Source organism: Borostomias antarcticus (assembly GCF_949987555.1).
Source record: "Borostomias antarcticus genome assembly, chromosome: 2".
Lineage (NCBI taxonomy): Eukaryota > Metazoa > Chordata > Actinopteri > Stomiiformes > Stomiidae > Borostomias > Borostomias antarcticus.
Window position 1 is genome coordinate 22477579 of NC_140235.1, and position 3456 is coordinate 22481034.

General features: G+C 47.7%; 1 protein-coding gene across 1 annotated transcript; it reads right to left on the reverse strand.

The window, feature by feature from the left end:
• Positions 1-765: 765 nt before the first annotated feature.
• LOC311321818 (piggyBac transposable element-derived protein 4-like) lies at positions 766-3096 on the reverse strand (the record flags this gene model as incomplete). Its single annotated transcript, XM_084453833.1, has 3 exons — positions 766-2184; positions 2244-2418; positions 3020-3096. 3 exons carry the CDS (start codon positions 3094-3096, stop codon positions 766-768), a joined length of 1671 nt encoding a protein of 556 aa, XP_084309959.1.
• Positions 3097-3456: the final 360 nt, after the last annotated feature.

The window sequence follows — 3456 nt, forward strand, 5'->3', positions numbered from 1 at the left end:
TTCAATAAAGTTGTTTTTTTAAAACAGGATTTACAGGTAAAATTATGAAACAATGATGAACAATGAAAATAATGAAACAGGACAGCAGTCGCTGCCCATCTTTCGTCGCAGGCTCAAAACTCATCTCTTCAAGAAGTACTACAACGATCCTCCCTCTTATGCACCTATTGCATTTGAGATTGCTATTCTTGCACTTTGCCCAGCACTAGATTATGCTCTCAGTCACTTGTTTTAGAAAGGAGATGCACTTGTGAGTTCTGGCAAGTAGTAGTACATTGGCTTTTTCTATGTTAAATGCAATTATTGTTAGTCGCTTTGGATAAAAGCGTCTGCTAAATGACTGTAATGTAATGTAAATGAAACATCAGTGCAAAAAGGTTCGATCCAAAATGAGAACTATGTACAAACTATATATGAGAACTATGTACAAACTATATATGAGAACTATGTACAAACTTTATGAGAACTATGTACAAACTATATATGAGAACTATGTACAAACTTTATATGAGAACTATGTACAAACTATATATGAGAACTATGTACAAACTATATATGAGAACTATGTACAAACTATATATGAAAACTATGTACAAACTATATACAAACTATATATGAGAACAATGTACAAACTATAAACAAACTAAAGTTTGAGCCAAAATGAGAACTATATACAAACTATATATGATAACTATGTACAAACTATATACTAATATAAACATTTTTGGGGGGGTGGGGTGGGGGGATGGGGGGGATTGGACTCAGTCACACAGCTGCACCCTTGTGATAGTCCCTAAAACAGTTCCTGTCCACCTGGTGACAGAGGACCTGATGGCATGCCTCGCACTTCCAGGGTGTCAGCCTCTTGCACAGGATGCAGCGTCGTCGCCCTTCAGTGGCTGCCATAGAACTTGGCTGTCCAGTACTGATGGGGATAGCAAGGTGGTCCCGGCTGGGGGTGGTCAGAGGCGTGCTGTGGAGGGGAACTCCGAGGAGCTGGGCAGAGAGCTCCTCCTGGAAGGCCTGACGCGTGTGCCTCCGCTCAGGATATAACTCTCTGTAGAGGATGTAGCTGTTGGTCACAGCGATGTCCACACAGTGCTGGAAGACGGTGACTGGCCATCTCATGGTCTTCCTGTGGACGGAGTTGGTGCCCAGCATTTGGTCGGATGTATCGACGCCGCCCATGTACTTATTGTACTCTGACACAACCGTTGGTCTGGGGACAGGGATCCTCTGGTATCCCTCACCTGTCTTCCTCCAGCGCAGCACTGTCTCCCCACTGTAGACAGAGTGAACGGTGGTGCACAGGGAGACCTCCTTTGTGTCCATCCACTTCACAAACAGAAGGTCATCCTCTCTAATCCACCGGATGGAGCCCCTTGGTGACCTTTTGTGCAGTGCGTTCTCCTGCGTGGTAGGAACGCCGACTCTCCCCTGCCTGTAGGTGCCACAGGCCCCGAAACCCTGCTCGCTCAGATGACGGAAGAGCTGTGGAGAGGTGTAAAAGTTGTCACAGTAGACAATGTACCCAGACCCGAGGAAGTCCTTGTTGACGAGCTGTGACACCACATCAAAGGACAGCCCCTTCCCCGACGCCTCTGCCGACTTCCCTTGGTACAGCTTGAAGTCAATTGTGTAGCCGTTGGCATCTGCCAGCACAAAAAACTTCAGCCCCCACTTAGTTGGCTTGGCCCTCATGTACTGCTTGATCCGGATCCTAGCCTTGGTGGGAACCATCCTCTCATCCACCGAGATGTGCTGTCTGGGGTGGTACAGAGACATGCACCGGATCCTCAGCATCTCCAGAAGAGGTCTGACCCGCTGGAGGAGGTCATGGTCGTCAGTGCCCCTACACTGGTCATTCACGGCATCCTCTTCTGGATTGCTGATCTTGATGTTGGAGGAGATGGCCTGGAACCGCTCCCGGGGCATGATGGTGGCAGGGAAGGGCACGCTGAAGATATTGTTCTGCCGCCAGTAGTCAGAGATCTTCGGGAGATGGACCACAGACATGTAGAGCAGCAGACCTATGTAGCGCCTCATCTCCTTTGGGGTGACATCCATCCACATGAACTTATTCCCAGCCTCCAGCCTCTTAGCTGCATAGTGGTTGGTGTTAGCACACATGGCCTGGAGAACCTCAGCGTCAAAGAACCTGGAGAAGATCTCATCAGGTGTTGGCTTCCCCACAGTGAGAGGGGGCTGCACGCCTGGGGTACGCTTGGGGTTGAACCTCAGACGTTGAGGGACCCGATCGTCTGGATCTGCCTCCGTCTTCCATCCTGAACATGCATCTCCAGCATCTCCAGCACGGCCAGCACGGCCAGCACGGCCAGCACCACCTCTCCCTCTCCCACGACGGAGCCCACGCCCCCGGCTCTGACCCTGGCTGGGACCACAGAGGGATGGATCCTCCTCCTCAGAAACCACACTGAAAGTAATAGAGAAAACCATAGACAAGTGAAATCTACTCTAATTTTTATGATTCTGAACACACACACATACATATTTTCATTTACTACTATATTACAGTCATTTAGCAGACACTTATCCAAAGTTACTTACAATAACTAGGCCTACATTCACTGTAGAGGGTCAAAATAACTAATAGTTGCTAGAAATCACAGATGTATCCCTGCTTTCACACACACACACACACACACACACACACACACACACACACACACACACACACACACACACACACACACACACACATGCGCTCACACACGCACACAGTGCAAGACATGTTGAGGTGGTATTCTAATCATGCAGCTAGCTATCGGTTAGCGCATAGGCGCTAGAAGCCCACAGCAGCAATGTTGACTTGTCACCACAAAAAAAACAACTTACACTCAAAAGTTACCTCATAAACGTCAAACATGATGCATACAAAGTATGTACAGGCTAGCCTAACGTTAGGTTACATAGCATTTGAGACATGATATGGCTAAATATAGCTAGACACATCTGCTGCATTCATCCGTCACAATACAGCTAGTATCCAGTCATTTACCTTGACAACAGACCCGGAGCAGTTGCCTGTTGTTCTCCCAGCTCAGGCAACTGGCTGTCATCCTCATCCGTGTCCATCTCCAGAAAACGCTGGGGTAGCCTAATTGTTCTTCCTGACCTGCTTCTTTCCATTTTGAACAAAATAAGCTATCAAATGTCGTTCTCTCTCACTCTGCTCGTTCTCTGCTTCGCGCGTCGCTCGCTCGAAAAAACCCCTGGACAGAAACCCCGTCTATGCGTTGCTGGGGAATTTGAGCTGGTGGGGTTTACCGTAATGCCCCTAATGTACAAAAAAGAGCAATTTCTCAGCTTTCAGGAAGTGTTGAAATTTTTTAGATAGCGCAAACCGTTCAGGAGTTATGGTAATCTGAAGAAGAGTACCGCGGATGTCTTTTTTTCGTCTCGCCGGCGAGACGGTCGTATTCAAAGGGTTAAGCT